At 49.8% G+C, this 17,193-nt stretch overlaps 1 protein-coding gene across 1 annotated transcript in view; it reads left to right on the plus strand.

Moving 5' to 3' along the window:
- PKHD1 (PKHD1 ciliary IPT domain containing fibrocystin/polyductin) overlaps positions 1 to 17,193 on the plus strand; it is a 296,674-nt gene that overhangs the window by 266,411 nt on the left and 13,070 nt on the right. The window contains exons 61-63 of the mRNA XM_064146703.1: positions 10,468 to 10,603; positions 11,812 to 11,899; positions 15,765 to 15,872. Coding sequence (XP_064002773.1) covers positions 10,468 to 10,603; positions 11,812 to 11,899; positions 15,765 to 15,872 — 332 coding nt within the window. The remainder of the gene's footprint in view (positions 1 to 10,467; positions 10,604 to 11,811; positions 11,900 to 15,764; positions 15,873 to 17,193) is intronic.

A 17,193-nucleotide genomic window follows, 5' to 3' on the forward strand; every position in this document is an offset into this window, starting at 1 on the left:
CTGCCCTCTTCTATGTGTCTGGGAAGAAACCTTGGGGCTGCCTTTTATTCAGGCACAAATGGCAGCACATTGCTGTCTACAACTACCTGAAGGGAGGTTGTAGCCAGGTAGGGTTGGTCTCTTCTGCCAGGCAAACAGCAATAGAACAAGCAGACACAGTCTCAAGCTGTGCCAGAGGAAGCCTAGGCTGGATGTTGTTAGGAAGTTGTTGTCAGAGAGAGTGATTGGCATTGGAATGGGCTGCCCAGGGAGGTGGTGGAGTCACCATCCCCAGAGGTGTTCAAGAGGAGATTGTATTAGGCACTTAGTGCCATGATCTGGTTGACTGTCTAGGGCTGGGTGCTAGGTTGGGCTGGCTGAGCTTGGAGGTCTCTTCCAACCTGGTTGATTCTATGATTGTATGACACTCCACAGTGGGGACTCTGTTGGAAGCTGGGCTTTGGATTCTCAGGCATGCATTCTCTGTCAAACCAGCAGCAAGGGTCAGCAGAGGTCTGTAGACTGCATCATTACAGGGACAAGGGCAGTGATCTCTTAAAGCCATAGTTCCCCCACATCAGTGGAAGACCTGGGATGTGTATTGAAGAGAACACTAACATCAGCAGCTCCCAGCACAGAGCTCATCTGCCCTTAGTGGCTTGGACTCTCCTACAGTGTTATTTATTGCTCCCCATCAGTCACAGCTTTTCTGGAATTACTCATGGCTGACATTTCTGATGCAATAAGGCCACAGATAACTTGTGAAATGAAATCAGAGTTCTCCTGTTGGGACATGTAGTATCCCCTCTGTCTGTCTGTCTCTTCAGGGAGCACATGCTAGCACAGGCAAGGATAATGGGGCCAGGATTACAAGTCAGGCCAAGTATCCCAGTGTATTTTTCTGTGGAAGGAAAAGAAAAATATCTTCACCCCTGAGTCATGCCAAATCCAATCAGGCTGTCAGATACACACAGAACCTGCACTCCTGCTGGGTCAGTCTCCCTGCAGTTTCAGACTAGTGGCTCCTCTTGCATCAAGGCAGCAACAAAAAGATCTTTGATCAGTAGAGACTGAATGTTTGCCTTTGTGGCCCAGGACAGTGAGGCTGCAAGGAGCCCTGGAAGCCTTGTTGTGGTTGGTTAGCTAGGCAGTGAGTCTGGGTATCACATTGCCAAGCCTTTAAAAACCTTCCTGGTCTGTTATGATCTGAAATTCTCTTTTTGCATGATTTTCATTTCACTCCTCTTTTGAGAGGCACTTTAAGCACAGCTCGTTGGTTTGTCAAGGAAAGAGAGCAGAGTTTGCTATGACTGCTACAGTTTTCCACAGCTGGAGTCTCCTCTGCCTGTGAAGGTCTGTGCATGAACATACACTGCAGTGCATTTGCAGGGAGAAATTCCTCTTTTGGCAAGTCTGAGTAACATCAGTGTAAGTGTAAAAGGGAAAGAACAAGAGAGGGAAATCTGGTGTGTGCCTGGAGCACAGCCCTGTGAGGAGAGGCTGAGGGAGCTGGGGGTGTGCAGCCTGCAGCAGAGGAGGCTCAGGGCAGAGCTCATTGCTGTCTGCAGCTGTCTGCAGGGAGGCTGTAGCCAGGTGGGGTTGGGCTCTGCTGCCAGGCAAGCAGCAACAGAACAAGGGGACACAGCCTCAAGTTGTGCCAGGGGAGGTCTAGGCTGGATGTTAGGAGGAAGTTATTGTCAGAGAGAGTGATTGGCATTGGAATGGGCTGCCCAGGGAGGTGGTGGAGTCTGTGTCCCTGGAGGTGTTGAAGCCAAGCCTGGATGAGGCACTTAGTGCCATGGTCTGGTTGATCGTCTAGGGCTGGGTGCTAGGTTGGACTGGCTGAGCTTGGAGCTCTCTTCCAACCTGCTTGATTCTGTGATTGTACAGCAGCCTTTATAGAAAATCAGAAGTATAAAGCTGGACATTCACTCAGAACCTATTTGGTCCACACACCCACACCAGAGCAGGGAATTTTTCTCCTTCCTAATGGAGCTTTAATCTCCTAGAAAGTGAAATATTTGGGTGTCAGTCTTTATTTATTAAGACTTAACTTTGGGACAGCATGTGAAAAACAATGGGTGTGCAGGAAAAAAACAACAACCAACCAATATGTTTGAAACTCAGAGCAAAGAGAAGTGAAGCAAATCATCAAAGAGCTGCTCATTCAGACAGCAATCCCCATGCAGAGCACTGAACGAGGAATTACTGCTAATTCACTATGTCACACTGCATCCACACAGGCAGGAAGGGTTAGAAGTTCAAACTCAATTGATTCTGACACATACTAACCCCAGAGCGTTTGGGCTTGGTAACCTCCTTGTAGGTTTCAGGCAGGCTTCTGGGTGGCTTTGCACTGAGTTTAAAAAAAGCAAAAGCAACCAAAAATAGACTTTTTCCTTGTGTAGGGATCTGAATTTTCCTCCAATAGAATAGAGTCATAGAATCAGGCAGGGCTGGAAGGGAGCACAAGGAGCAGCCAGTTCCAAGCCCCCTGCCATGCCCAGGGACACCCTACCCTAGAGCAGGCTGCACACAGCCTCAGCCAGCCTGGCCTCAAACACCTCCAGCCATGGGGCCTCAACCACCTCCCTGGGCAACCCAGTCCAGCCTCTCACCACTCTCCTGCTCAACAACTTCCTCCTCACCTCCACTCTCAATCTCCCCGTGATAGATAGGCAGAGGCAGGATGCTAAAAGTTATTGACTCAGTCCCCAAAGCTGCAGCAATTCTTGTGCTTGGGGGTCTATCAGAGACTCATAGGATCAGAGTGGTTTGGATTGGCTCAGTCCTATCTTCCTGCAAGCAGGGATATCTTCAAGTACACCAGATTGACCAGAATCCTATCCAACATGTCCCAAGATGTTTCCAGGGCTGTGGTATCTACTATGTCTCCTGGCAAACTGTGTCAGTGTTTCAGAGCCCTCAGTGTGTACAGTGTCTTCCTTCTATCTAGTCTGGAGCTCGCTCTTTTACTTCAAAACCATCATCACCCTTTCACCTGTTGCCATGGGCTTTGCTAAAAAGCCTGTCCCCAGCTTTCTCTTCAGCTCCCTTTAAATACTGGAAGGCCACAAGAATGTCACAGAATCACAGAATGTCAGGGGCTGGAAGGGACCATCCAGGCTGGATGTCAGGAGGAAGTTGTTGGCAGAGAGAGTGATTGGCATTGGAATGGGCTGCCCAGGGAGGTGGTGGAGTCTTTGTGCCTGGAGGTGTTGAAGCCAAGCCTGGCTGGGGCACTTAGTGCCATGGTCTGGTTGATTGTCTAGGTGTGGGTGCTAGGTTGGGCTGGGTGAGCTTGGAGTTCTCTTCCAACCTGCTTGATTCTGTGATTGTATGACACTCCACAGTGGGGACTCTGTTGGAAGCTGGGCTTTGGAAGCTCATGCAGTCCAACCCCTCTGCCATTGCAGGATCATCTACACCAGATCACACAAGAACATGTCTAGAGTGGCAGACTCCAGAACCCCCCTGGGCAGCCTGTGCCAGTGTTCTGTCACCCTCACAGGGAAAAAAATCCTCCTCATGATTAAAGGAAACTTCCACCCATTGTCCCTTGTCCTGTCATCTGGCATCACCAAGAATGTCTCTCCAGTTCTTTCTCTTCTCCAAGCTGAACAGCCCCAACTTTCTCAGCCTGTCCTCAAAGCTGAAGCCACTTAGATCATAGAATCATAGAATCAAGCAGGTTGGAAGAGAACTCCAAACTCATCCAGCCCAACCTAGCACCCAGCCCTAGACAATCAACCAGACCATGGCACTAAGTGCCTCATCCAGGCTTGGCTTCAACACCTCCAGGCACAGAGACTCCACCACCTCCCTGGGCAGCCAATTCCAATGCCAATCACTCTCTCTGCCAGCAACTTCATCCTAACATCCAGCCTAGACCTGCCCTGCCACAACCTGAGGCTGTGTCCCCTTGTTCTGTTGCTGCTTGCCTGGCAGCAGAGCCCAACCCCACCTGGCTACAGCCTCCCTGCAGATAACTGCAGACAGCAATGAGCTCTGCCCTGAGCCTCCTCTGCTGCAGGCTGCACACCCCCAGCTCCCTCAGCCTCTCCTCACAGGGCTCTGCTCCAAGCCCCTCAACAGCTTTGTTGCCCTTCTCTGGACACCTTCCAGCACCTCAACATCTCTCTTAAATTGAGGAGCCCAAAACTGGACACAGCACTCAAAGTGTAGACAGCAATGAGCTCACCCCTGAGCCTCCTTAGGTCACCCTAAGCCTCCATCCCTCAGATCATTTTTGTGGCCCCCTCTGGAGCCATTCCAACATTTCTGTGCCCTGCTGAGGACTCCAAAGCTGGACAAAGTACTTCAGGTGAGTTCTCACCAGAGCAGAGCAAAGGGGCAGAATCCTCTCCCTCAGTCTGCTGGCCCTGGTGCTTGGGGTGCAGTAGCACTGTTGTCTGGTGTGCAACTTTTCATCCGCTGTGGCTGATCTGCCATGCACCCCTGAAATGAAGCTGTGCAAAAGCTGATACTCAGAAACTTAAGCTGTAAACTTGAAACTACTTAGAATTAAGCTTCCATGATTTTACTGCAGATGCTCACAGGGACACTAGGGAGGGCACACTGATTGGCGTATGCTGCTCTGCTTTTTGATGTACAAAGAGGACAAATTCAGTTCAAGTTCATACCAGGGAAGAATAGTGAAGGTAATCATGGAAGTGGAGTTTATTTAAAGATGCAAAGGGGTAGAGTCATAGAATCATTTAGTAAAGAGTTTGGTTTGTTTATCTTGGCCAAGCAAGGCTGAGGGGAGATATCCTGCCTGTAAAAACACTCTGGGAGAATAACTAGCAGAGAGGAAGCTCCAGACACTAATGGACAATGACAGCACAGCAGCAAAGGAGTGCAAAGTACCGAGAGGGAAATTTGCATTTGAAAGAGGAAGAAAGTTCTTCTCAGAGAATAAACTGCAAGAACCTGGCAACAGAACTGGAAGACCTGGGGCTGTGAGCAACCTGATCTAGTGTGAGGTGTCCCTGCCCATGGCAGGGGGGTTGGAACTGTATGAAGTATCTGAAGGGGGCCTACAGGAGGGCTGGGGAGGGACTATTGGCAAGGTCTTGTAATGACAGGAAAGAGGAATGGGTTTAAACTGGCAGAGGGGAGATTGAAACTGGATGTGAGGAAGAAGTTGTTTGCAGTGAGGGTGGTGAGACACTGGCACAGGTTGCCCAGGGAGGTTGTGGAGCACAGAAGCACCCAATGTGAACTTTGATCTTTGATCACATTGGGTGCTTCTGTGCTCCACAACCTCCCTGGATGTGTTGAAGGCCAGGTTGGATGAGGCTTTGAGTGACCAGTTCTAGTGGGAGGTGTCCCTGCCTATGGCTGAGCTTTGGGGTTCCTTCCATCCTAAACTATTCTGTGATTCTCTCTTTAAGGTCAATTCCAGGCTGGACAGTTCAGTGATTCTGGGACCATTCCCTGTTTATGTTGTGGCCATGATTGCCTTTAGCAGTCTAGCAGAACTGTACACATGAATAACCTAGGAGGTCTCTATCAGAGTAGTGGGGTTCTGTAATGGGCTGTTTATGGGAGCTAAGGGATAGGAAGCTCCATGAGAATAAAGCTGAGGCTAACACATGCATGAACAGTACTACATGGTGTAAACCAGTTAGTGAAATCCAGCCTGATTCCTGACGTACAGTGTCAGTGTACATTTTATTCTTAGAGTTTTCAAGCTGGGAAACTGAATTGTTGGAGGATCTTTCAGCAAGAGTTGCATGGTTGTCATGAAATCAGAGGCTCAGACACCTCTTCCTGCACTGAAGATGGGGCAATGGAGGCTTGTACGTGGAAAGGCTTTGCATGGAGTTACTTAGGGTACCAGAGAATCACAGAATCAACCAGGTTTGAAGAGACCTCCAAGATCATCCAGTCCAACCTAGCACCCAGCCCTAGACCATGGCACTAAGTGCCCCAGCCAGGCTTGGCTTCAACACCTCCAGGCACAGAGACTCCACCACCTCCCTGGGCAGCCCATTCCAATGCCAATCACTCTCTCTGACAACAACTTGCTCCCAACATCCAGCCTAGACCTCCCCTGACACAACTTGAGACTGTGTCTCCTTGTTCTGTCTCTGGTTGCCTGGGACAAGAGCCCAACCCCACCTGGCTACAACCTCCCTTCAGGTAGTTGTAGACAGCAGTGAGTTCTGCTCTGAGCCTCCTCTGCTGCAGGCTGCACAACCCCACATGCTTTGCTAGCAGGAGTCTCACGAGCAAAGGGTTAAAGGGCTTGGGGTGCTGGGTCTTTGTGGGCTGCGTGCATGCATATATAGGCTCATAGGATCAGTCAGGGTTGGAAGGGACCACAAGGATCACCTAGTTCCAAGCCCCTGCCATGGGCAGGGACACCCTACCCTAGATCAGGCTGGCCAGAGCCTCATCTATATGCACATGCCTTGTGTGTGTGCGCTGTACGTATAGCCACACGCACACACACCTTGGTGTGGCTGCAGGACCTGGCGCCCGCAGGCCACAGTCACATTACCATCTGGAAATTGGATAAGGACAGCACAATGACAAATCCAGGTTGCTTGCAATAAGGTGCTAATCCCTTTGCTTTAATATCGGAGCAGCGTGTAATGATGTTTGGACATCACTCCAGTTTACTGACGACCCCACTGGGGCCAGCAATAGAAGCGTACAACTGTCTAACAAGCCATCAGGTGACCGCCGTCGTCAAAGCAACGGGGGATGCAATCTAATCTTCCCTCCATCCCTTCCAGCTCCCAATAAGGCCCAGATTATAGAAGTGGCCCATCAAGGCTGGCTAACTCGAATCAATTAGCGTTAATTCGCACGATGCTATGATGTATTGTGATCACTTTCATTTCGGAGCAGGGCGAAGAAATTGCTATAATTCACCTAAAATGAGGTTGTCTATGGGGCTGAGGTATTAATTGGGTGTCCATATTAAATGGGAAAGGAGCACAGTAGTGAAGGAAAAGTGGATGAGTGACTCTCTTGGCTGCTATTGACCTATCAGAAGAAGACAGTGCCCTTTTCCTTTGCTTTTATCTATTACAGTTTTCCCTATTGCGTGTCAAGTTGATGTATTATAAAAAATTCATTTGGTGACCTTTCACCCCCCCAGCAGATTAAACAATTTCACTGGGATGGCATCATTAACAGGGCCTTGCATTTAATGATGATTTCTCTAAAAGGCCACGGAGATTCGATTTTAAGCTAACAGATTTATTGCACTATTATAACATACCGTAAAAAACTCTACCACCTAGGGTCTGGTTTTAGGATAGGAACTGTTTGAGAGTTTATGTGGAGCTTAAAGTGGTATTACCTTGGGATACACAGCAGCAGCAGCAGCAGCGAGGCGCTGACCTCCGGCGGGATGCTGTGTACATTTAATCAGAGATGTTTCTCCAGCAGTAAACTTCAGGAGAGCGTTATGGAGGAGGCAGCTCTGGGAGCAGGGCTCCTCTCGCCTATCCGCAGCACTGGCTGCAGGTCACTGAGCAATTTGGAGCATGTCTTTCTCCTCTTCAACAGGCTGGCTCTGTCCTCCTCATTCTGACCGCTCCTGATGATCCCATTTCGCCCTTCAGTTAGGTCCCTCCTGTCTGCTTTGGTTTTTCTTTCTTTTTTTAAGGTGCCTTTTCACTTGAAACTCCAAAACTTCATTGCTGTCTGCAACTGCCTGAGTCATAGGATCATAGAATCAGACAGGTTGGAAGAGACCTCCAATATCATCCTCTCCAGCCTAGCACCCAGCACTATACAGTCAACCAGATCATGGCACTAAGTTCCTGAAGGGAGGCTGTAGCCAGGTGGGGTTGGACTCTGCTGCCAGGCAAGCAGCAACAGAACAAGGGGACACAGCCTCAAATTGTGCCAGGGAAGGTCTAGGCTGGATGTTGTTAGGAAGTTGTTGTCAGAGAGAGTGATTGGCATTGGAATGGGCTGCCCAGGGAGGTGGTGGAGTCTCTGTGCCTGGAGGTGTTGAAGCCAAGCCTGGCTGGGGCACTTAGTGCCATGGTCTGGTTGATTGTCTAGGGCTGGTTGCTAGGTTGGAGTGGATGAGCTTGGAGGCCTCTTCCAACCTGGTTAAATCTATGATTCTATGATTATTTAGTTTTCTGGTGTAGGGGTATCCATCAAATTTAATGAGCCATTGTTCCAGGCTCAGTCTCATCTCTTTCCCTTGAAGGTAACTGACAATAATAGCTATTTTTCATTATTACTATTATTATGATTACTCTTATTATGGCTTTGTTATTGTTGTTGTCATGATTATAGTTATTGTTATGATTATAATTAAAAATAACAAGTTCTCCCTTATCTCAGGGAGATTTCCTTCCCTCTGCACCAAATTTCTCCATGTAGTTTCTATGTCAGAGAATCATAGAATCACTCAGGGTTGGAAGGGACCACAAGGAACAGCCAGTTCCAACCTCCTTGCTGTGAGCAGGGACACCCTACCCTAGAGCAGGCTGCACGCAGCCTCAGCCAGCCTGGCCTCAAACACCTCCAGCCATGGGGCCTCAGCCACCTCCCTGGGCAACCCATTCCAGCCTCTCACCACTCTCATGCTCAGCAACTCACGTCCAGCCTCACTCTCCCCACCTCCAGCTTTGCTCCATTTCCCCCAGTCCTGGCACTCCTTCACAGCCTCAAAAGTCTTCCCCAGCTTTTTTGTGGCCCCCTGCAGATCCTGGAAGGCCACAAGAAGGTCCCCTGGGAGCCTCCTCTGCTCCAGCCTGCACAGCCCCAACTCTTTCAGTCTGTGCTCACAGCAGAGCTGCTGCAGCCTCTGAGCATCCTCGGAGGCCTTCTCTGGACACGCTCCAGCATCTCTACAGCCCTCTTAGAACAGGGGCTCCAGAAGTCACATCTTAGTACCTGCAGTACATCCTCTGCTTTCTACAATCTCCAATCTCTTGGCCACTAAAGATCAGCACTTGATCTCCCATAGAGCCTTGACATTAGGGTCGACATTCTTTAGGAGGAAGTTCTTCACATTGGAATGTGCTGCTCAGGGAGGCGGTGGAGTCCCCATCCCTGGATGTGTTTAAGAGGGGGCTGGATGAGGCACTTAGTGCCATGGGTCAGTTGATTAGAAGGGTTAGGTGACAGGTTGGACTCGATGATGCTAGAGGTCTTTTTCAACCTGTTTACTTGTGAGATTCTGTGCTCCTGTGACCTGTTCTGCAGATGTGTGTTGGCAGCGGTGGTGAGAGGCTCTGGGAGCCTGACCCCAGCCTCCCTGCTGACTAAGGTATCAGGAGCGGTGCCTTCCTGCCTGCTGTGCCCACATTTAGATGAGCTGCAAGGCATGGAGCAAACGAGCTGCTCCCCATCGTGTGCTGCCAGCAGGGAACTGCAAACCAGACTGCTCCTTCCCAGCAAGAGACTTGAGGGCAGTGACAAAGCAGCCTGCTTTGCGTGCCCAGCAGGAGGAAGGCAGGTCTCACTCCACTCTAGGCACGCTTGCCCATCCCCACCTCCCAGTGGCAAAGCTGTTGTAGGAAAGCCTATTTTCCTTCCAGCACTAATCACCAGGGGAGCGGCAGACTGCTCATCTCTCCTCCACCACGCTGACACTCACCCACAGGAGTGTCACTTGCTGTGTGCAGGATCACGCCCGAAGGCAAAGCTCCCTCTTGCAAAAGGCAGGTTGCACTCTGTGGCCTGTGCACACTATGTCTTGTACTCTGTTGGCTAGATTCAAACCAGCTGCAAACAGAAACGAGTTTTTAAGCATGTGCAGATTTGTTTTGTCCTTCTCTGTCTTGTTTTCTTTGCACTTGCTCACTCTGAGGAGCAGGAATTCTTCCTAGGCTTCTTCCTAGCACCGCAATGTGCAGCAGCCTTCTCTTCAGTGTGAGATGAGCACAGTTTTAGAGCACAGGGCCTGTGGTGTGGAGTCAGAGCATCCCATGTTAACATTAACATGGGCACTAGAGTGCTCCAGGAGAGGGCCACAAAAATGATCCAGGGCCTGGAACCCCTCTGCTGTGAGCACAGGCTGAGGGAGTTGGGGTTGTTCAGCCTGGAGAAGGCTGCAGGGAAGTCTTATTGCAGCTCTTCTGGGGTTGTTTAGCCTGGAGAAAAGAAGGCTCAGGGGTGACCTCATTGCTGTCTACAACTACCTGAAGGGAGGTTGTAGCCAGATTGGGGTTGGTCTGTTCTGCCAGGCAAGCAACACCACCTCCCTGGGCAGCCCATTCCAATGCCAATCACTCTCTCTACCAACAACTTCCTCCTAACATCCAGCCTAGACCTGCCCTGGCACAACTTGAGACTGTGTCCCCTTGTGTGTCCTTGTTCTTATCCATCTCAGCAAACCTATGAGTGCAGCAGACATCAGCACTGTTTGCTTTTCACAGCCTGTAACCTAATTTTTCTCATAACAATATTCCAATTATCCTCAAACCTGCCCAGCACAGGATCAGCTGCTTTCATTTACTGTTTGTTTGTTGTTTTTTTATGACATTCCATTGCCTGTGCAAGAAATGGAAGCAGACAGCAGCCAGGGACGAGCTTGTATGTGAGGCCCTATCACATCGCTCTTCAGGTGCAGCCTTCAGATGGAGAAACTGAGAAGCAGCTTCCCATGCAGCCAAAAATCATTTTCTTGGATAGGAAGGTAAGATTAACCTCTCTGGGGATGGATGCTCCTATTAACTCTGTGTAATTGTGATGTTTCTTGCAATCCAGACGTTATGAGATGGAGCTAGACAGGGAGTGAGACACTCTGTAAATAAATAAGGCAGAGGTTAGGGTTGCAAATAAGCAGTCACAGAATCATAGAATCAAGCAGGTTGGAAGAGAGCTCCAAGCTCAGCCAGCCCAACCTAGCACCCAGCCCTGGCCAGTCAACCAGACCATGGCACTAAGTGCCCCAGCCAGGCTTGGCTTCAACACCTCCAGGGACGGTGCCTCCACCACCTCCCTGGGCAGCCCATTCCAGTGGCAAATCTTATGTCTGGATAATTTGGGCAGCCAAATTATTTTCTTTCATTGATTGTATGAGGAACTTAAAGCTTCAGCCTGACTAAACAGACTGAATCTGCACAGTTTCCTTGAACTTCTGGAGTCATCATCCCTGGAGATATCCAACAGTCATATGGACATAATCCTGAGACACACTATGTATGTGGCCCTGCTTCATCAAAGTTGCCTTCCAACCTCAACCTCAAAGTTGTCTTCCGACCTCAATCTCGAAGTTGTCTTCCAACATCAACCTTGAAGTAGTCTTCCAACCTCAAAGTTATTCTGTGAGCTAAGATGACAAAGAAGCCACAATGTCAAAGCTTAGCTACCTCTCCTAGGTGCTGACAATGTGACCCCAGATAATTCAAATGAAGCAGCAAACCTTGCCCAGACTTATTTGAAACAGCTCTGAAGGTTTCACAACTGATTCCACTGAGCTCATCTTAAAGAGTTAAGGTGAGATGTGTGACATTTGCAATATGGGACATGTAGATGCACACTGCCCTCCCACTGGTCATTAAATAGTGCACTTGTGAAAGCTATCAAACCATCTCCCTTAGAATAGAATAGAATAGAACAGAACAGAATAGAATCAACCAGGTTGGAAGAGACCTCCAAGCTCAGCCAGTCCAACCTAGCACCCAGCCCTATCCAGTCAACCAGACCATGGCACTAAGTGCCCCAGCCAGGCTTGGATTCAACACCTCCAGGCACAGAGACTCCACCACCTCCCTGGGCAGCCCATTCCAATGCCAATCACTCTCTCTGCCAGCAACTTCCTCCTAACATCCAGCCTAGACCTGCCCTGGCACAGCTTGAGAAAACAAGATCCTAATTCTTCTATTTTGTTCTTCCTCCTAGGGTCAAAGAGTTGACCAGTTGGGGCCTCCTTCAGAACCCTGGGTTGTTTCAGCTCACCTCAAAGGCTCCTCTGATGCTGTTTTAACAGGTTTGGTTGTGTTTTCTTGTAGCCAGAGCTATGGCAAGGCAGCCATGCAGAATGATGGTGATAAAAGTAGGAATTCTCCCTGACAAGTACTGGATTTCAAGATTTGTCTTTGGGCTGAATTAAAGAAGGTTACAGAAGGAGATAGGTGAATTGGGCAGTCATATGCTGGAGAAAAAAGAGCTTGTGATAAGTGTTGAAAGGAAGGAATTTGGAAGGAAGGAATTTGGAAAGAAGAATGAATTTGGAAGGAAGGAATTCAAAAGAGATTCAGATGGAAGGAAAGAAGGAATTTAGGAAGAAGGAAGGAATTTGGAAAGAAGGAAGGAAGGAACTTGGAAGGAAGGAATTCAGAAGGGACTCAGAAGGAAGGGCGGAATTTGGAAAGAAGAATGAATTTGGAAGGTAGGAAGGTATTTGGAAGGAAGGAATTTGAAAGGAAGGAATTTGGAAGGAAGGAATTCGAAAGTGATTCAGATGGAAGAAAAGAGGGAATTTGGGAAGAAGGAAGGAATTTGGAAGGAAGGAACTTGGAAGGAAGGAATTCAAAAGGGATTCAATAGGAAGGAAGGAATTTGGAAGGTAGGAAGGAATTTGAAAGGAAGGAATTCAAAAGGGATTCAAAAGGAAGGAAGGAATTTGGAAAGAAGGAAGGAATTTGGAAGGAAGGAATTCAAAAGGGATTCAGAAGGAAGGGAAGAAGGAATTTGGGAAGAAGGAAGGAATTTGGAAGGAAGGAACTTGGAAGGAAGGAAGGGAAGGAAAGAAAGGAGGGAATAAAGGAAAGGCAGTAGTCACTGGAGTGAAATGCACTCCACATCTTTAAGAGATTCATGCATCAAATTAATAGTCACTAAACTGCACGGAGGAAGGCAGAGCAGGGTACAGCTGTTCTGCATGTAATCGTTTGCTGCAGTTTTCCCTGTGACAAACGTCCTTATTGCACTCGTCTGCGCCAGCATCCGAAAGCAGCACTTAATCCAAATGGGTCCCGTCTAGCACACTCAGGCTGCCTCATCTGACAGCAGCCAAACTGCCTCATGCAGAGTAGTTTAGCTCCAAATGAGCTTGCTTCTACGTTAAATACCAGCTTGCCTGAGAGGCCTTTGTGAAGACTCCCATATATATCTGTAATATTCTGAGCTTTGAAGCATATGTGCCTGAAAGCTGAGATGCTCTCTGCTGAGAAGTACAGTAGAGTACTCCAGGCTTCATCAGAGGCTTGAGATGGCAATTAGGAAGCACTTGGACGCAGCTGATGAGACCCTCTATGAAAGCAGCATTACAGTGACTGTCAGAGCCAAGAAAAGCCTTGTTAGTCCAGGCAGATTCTCTCATCAAGAGGATTGTAAGGCATAGCAGATAAATATACGAGCCAGAATCAGGCTGCAGTGATTAGAGGCACCTAGATTGCCCCATCTCCACTAGGTCTATTCACAGTATACATTATTCATACCTTGCAGCAGGTCTCAGAATCATAGGATCAGCCAGGGTGGAAGAGACCTCCAAGCTCAGCCAGCCCAACCTAGCACCCAGCCCTAGACAAGCAACCAGACCATGGCACTAAGTGCCCCAGCCAGGCTTGGCTTCAACACCTCCAGGCACACAGACTCCACCACCTCCCTGGGCAGCCCATTCCTATGCCAATCACTCCCTCTGCCAACAGCTTGCTCCTAACATCCAGCCTAGACCTCCCCTGACACAGCTTGACACTCTGTCCCCTTCTTCTGTTGCTGCTTGCCTGGCAGCAGAGCCCAACCCCACCTGGCTACAGCCTCCCTGCAGGCAGCTGCAGACAGCAATGAGCTCTGCCCTGAGCCTCCTCTGCTGCAGGCTGCACACCCCCAGCTCCCTCAGCCTCTCCTCACAGGGCTGTGCTCCAGGCCCCTCCCCAGCCTTGCTGCCCTTCTCCAAACACTTTCCAGCACCTCAACATCTCTCTTGAATGGAGGAGCCCAGAACTGGACACAGCACTCAAGGGGTGGCCTGAGCAGTGCTGAGCACAGGGGCAGAAGAACCTCCCTTGTCCTGCTGCTCACACTGCTCCTGAGCCAGCCCAGGATGCCATTGGCTCTGCTGCCCACCTGGGCACACTGCTGGCTCCTGTTCAGCTACTCTCTACCTGCACCTCCAGGTCTCTTTTTTCCTGGTGAGCTAACTCAGTGAAAGATTTTCTTTGTCTGGGCTGCCCAAGGGGGGTTGGTGGAGTCACTGTCCCTGAAGGTGTTCACAAGGAGGCTGGATGAGGCTCTTAGTGGCATATTTTAGTTAATTGGAAGGTGTTAGGTACTAGGTTGGACTCAATGATCTCAGAGGTCTTTTCCAACCTGGTTAATTCTGTGGCTCTATCATTTTAGTATAGACAGAAAAAGAAGGGACAAAAAATAGACAGAAACTGTCCTGCAGTCTGACATGCTATAAAAATCCCCCCCACCCAAGTGCTCCAGTACATTTGTGATTGCAGAATGGCTTCCAAAGATGTTTGCTGCTTCAGCAGTTCACTCAGCATTCTGGACACAGGGATGGCAGAGTACCAATGTCCTCACACTCACACTTGATGCAGCTTCGCCGGTGCTGCACAGCAGCAATGAAATGCCAAACCAGCTGCTTCACAGAGCAAACAGTTACTCCATGCTGTCTTTGAGCAGGCAAAGGTCTGTGCTTGTGATCACTGGAGCAGGTCCAGCATCCTAAGAATGTCTGGCTTCTCATTCCCACCTGAACCAACACATTCTGAAACCTGTCAGTCCTTAGGATTTTATCCCTCTCACCCCAAGAGCCTGAGTGAAGCCCAGACCTGGTCAGCATTGCTTAAGGGCCAGGCCTTGGCTGGAGCTCAAAGATAAGCACAATGAAATGGAGATCCATTTGCAAAGTAAATCACAGCTTTCAAAAAGAGCCTACAAAAATAAAATCCCTGGCAAGCCTAAATGTTGGGTCCAAAAGCATTCCCCGAGGGCTTAGAGCTGGGGGCAAAGGGAGAGAGGAGCAGACTTCCCCAGGTTTCATTTTAATGCTCCCCACGGAGCTTTCTCCTGCCAGATTTCTTCTCCACAGTCACAGGGAAGTCACCACAGACATTTTTCGTGGCCAAATAGCTTTCAAAGTGTCTGAGAAGGTTGGAGAACAGTTCAAAATGACTTAAGAGTAGTGCAAAAGGCAATATGACCAAAGGATGGGGGGAAACATCTACAAATCAGGAAGGAGTTGCCCCCATCTGCTCTTTTCCCTTAGTTGCACTGCCTGGCTCCTTGAGACCCTTCTTTTAGAACAGCAAATGCTCAGTCTCTCACTAATGCTTCCCTAAACTTGGTGACACAGCCATCAAGACATGAGTTAGAGCAAAAAGATGAGCATCTGGAACTTGCTGATGCATATTTCCTTTTACCCTTGCTTGGTCCCCTTAACACCTACATTCATGTCACCCTATCATAGAATCATAGAATCAGTCAGGGTTGGAAGGGACCACAAGGAGCAGCCAGTTCCAACCCCCCTGCCATGCCCAGGGACACCCTACCCTAGAGCAGGCTGCACACAGCCTCACACAGCCTGGCCTCAAACACCTCCAGCCATGGGGCCTCAGCCACCTCCCTGGGCAACCCATTCCAGCCTCTCACCACTCTCCTGCTCAACAACTTCCTCCTCACCTCCACTCTGACTCTCTCCGCCTCCAGCTTTGCTCCACTACCCCCAGTCCTGCCACTCCCTCACAGCCTCAAAAGTCCCTCCCCAGCTTTTTTGGAGCCCCCTTTAGATCCTGAAAGGCCACAAGAAGGTCACCTCGGAGCCTCTTCCCCTGCAGCCTGCACAAATATGCACAGTGAATGTCATCTGGGCACTGTTAACTGCAATTCTCACTGCTCTGCAGGGCTCACTGAAGTCCAGGTTGTAGGTGGATGTGCAAGCTTTTCCAACCTGGCCATCTCCAGTTCAGGCACAAACTGGGAGCTTGTCTTCACTGTTACATCACCTCCAGGTAAGCCTCACTGCCTGTATGGGTTCTTATTTGAACTGAACTCAAAACTCTGAAGGCAGTTTGAGTTTGCTTGAATGCATGGAGCAGAGCCTGGCTTCTGTTACACCTCCATGCTGACATCAGCCAGGAACAAGAGAGCTGGGTGATTCTTGTGCTGTGCAGTCAAGGTCATAGCATCATGAATGAGTCTGGGTTGGAAGGGACCACAAGGACCATCCAGCTCCAACCCCCTGCCATGGCCACAGACACCCTACCCTAGAGCAGGCTGCACACAGCCTCAGCCAGCCTGGCCTCAAACACCTCCAGCCATGGGGCCTCAACCACCTCCCTGGGCAACCCATTCCAGCCTCTCACCACTCTCCTGCTCAACAACTTCCTCCTCACCTCCACTCTCACTCTCCCCACCTCCAGCTTTGCTCCATCCCCCCCAGTGCTGGCACTACATGCCAAGATCCCCATGGCAGGGTGAGTTGCTATGGAGCAAGGTGCCTCTTTCTGCCTGGACTCCCACCTGTGTTCTGTGAGAGTTGTGTACTCATGGTCAGCTACACTGCCAGAGCAACCTTTTCCCTGCAAGTTGAGTCCTCTCATTCCCTTTTTCTCCCCTCCTGTTTGTATTCAGAAATGTTCCCTCTGCTCTCCCAGTGATTTTCACAGTGCCTTTCACTGGGTCTTTGCCTTGGTTATCTTTGTGGGAGCCACAGGTTATGCACTCTCGGAGCACACCTCCAGGTCTGAGTTCTGCTAGGGATACCCTTACAGCTTACAGAGAAGATTTTGGCTCCTCCAGCAGCTTGCAGCTTGTACAAGGTCTCTGAGCAACCTATTTCCAGTGAAGAGGCAGGTGTCTGTATGTCTCCTTAGAAATACCAGCTGAAGCAGGGGACGTTGGCACCTCGAGGGTAAGGCACTCTATAAACTCTGGCTTATAGAAGCCTCAGGGCATCTACATAAGGCTTGGATTTATGTCCAAATGTGGCTCTGAATTATGCAGGCATCAAAGTACTGGCAGAGGCCAATGGGATGAGATTTGAACAAGGCCAAGGGCAGGGTTCTGCACTTTGGCCACAACAACCCCAAGCAGCACTACAGGCTGGGGCCAGAGTGGCTGAGAGCAGCCAGGCAGAGAGGGAGCTGGGGGTGCTGGCAGAGAGGAGCTGCAGAGGAGTCAGCAGTGCCCAGGTGGGCAGCAGAGCCAATGGCATCCTGGGCTGGCTCAGGAGCAGTGTGGGCAGCAGGACAAGGGAGGTTCTTCTGCCCCTGTGCTCAGCACTGCTCAGGCCACCCCTGGAGTGCTGTGTCCAGTTCTGGGCCCCTCAGT

The sequence above is a fragment of the Pogoniulus pusillus genome, chromosome 7 (assembly GCF_015220805.1).
Source record: "Pogoniulus pusillus isolate bPogPus1 chromosome 7, bPogPus1.pri, whole genome shotgun sequence".
In the NCBI taxonomy this organism is placed as follows: Eukaryota; Metazoa; Chordata; class Aves; order Piciformes; family Lybiidae; genus Pogoniulus; species Pogoniulus pusillus.